Source organism: Acanthamoeba castellanii (assembly GCF_000313135.1).
Source record: "Acanthamoeba castellanii str. Neff unplaced genomic scaffold scf7180000084749, whole genome shotgun sequence".
NCBI lineage: Eukaryota > Discosea > Longamoebia > Acanthamoebidae > Acanthamoeba > Acanthamoeba castellanii.
The window spans coordinates 130,113-130,641 of record NW_004457364.1 but is presented as its reverse complement, the minus strand read 5'-3'; the positions used below and the strand labels follow the sequence as shown (position 1 = coordinate 130,641).

The following is a 529-nucleotide window of genomic DNA, read 5'->3' as shown; positions in this document are numbered from 1 at the left end:
GTCGTGTGATGTGTGTGACGAGTGGCGTGTGCGGTGTGTGGTCAGGTGGGGCGGCCTGAGCGAATCAGGAAGGAGGTGAAGGGAGCCGCACGGGTGATTGGACCAGAGCGCCAGGTGAAGGGAGTCGCAGCACATGGCAGCCACTCCGTCCATCGTCTGATGCGACTTTGGTTAACGTGTAACTCGCATCGTGCGTGTCGTGTGTGAGTGTGTCGTGTGTTGTGTGTGTGTGTCCTGTGTGAGTGTGTGTCGTGTGTGTCGTGTGTGTCGTGTGTGTGTCGTGTAGCGTGTGTGTCGTGTGTGCAACAACCTTGAGCAGGGCAAGCGAAGCCAGGTCGTAGACGTTCAGCTTGTCCTGTGTAGTGAGGCACAGTATGGCGCCCTCGCTATACACCACGTCCCTGATCCCCTCAGCCACCGGGATATGCCGCAACTGCTCCTGACGCGTGCTGTAGAACGCACACGCACCACCGCGCACGCACACGCACACGCACACGCACACGCACACGCACACGCACCACCGCGCACG

The 529-nt window shown here is 60.3% G+C and overlaps 1 protein-coding gene across 1 annotated transcript in view; it reads left to right on the top strand.

The window, feature by feature from the left end:
* ACA1_192370 (OTUlike cysteine protease domain containing protein) overlaps positions 1-529 on the top strand; it is a gene marked incomplete at both ends in the record, with an annotated part of 2,153 nt that overhangs the window by 248 nt on the left and 1,376 nt on the right. Inside the window, 2 exons of the mRNA XM_004336452.1 lie at positions 46-114; positions 320-446. Of these exons, the coding sequence (XP_004336500.1) occupies positions 46-114; positions 320-446 (196 nt within the window). The remainder of the gene's footprint in view (positions 1-45; positions 115-319; positions 447-529) is intronic.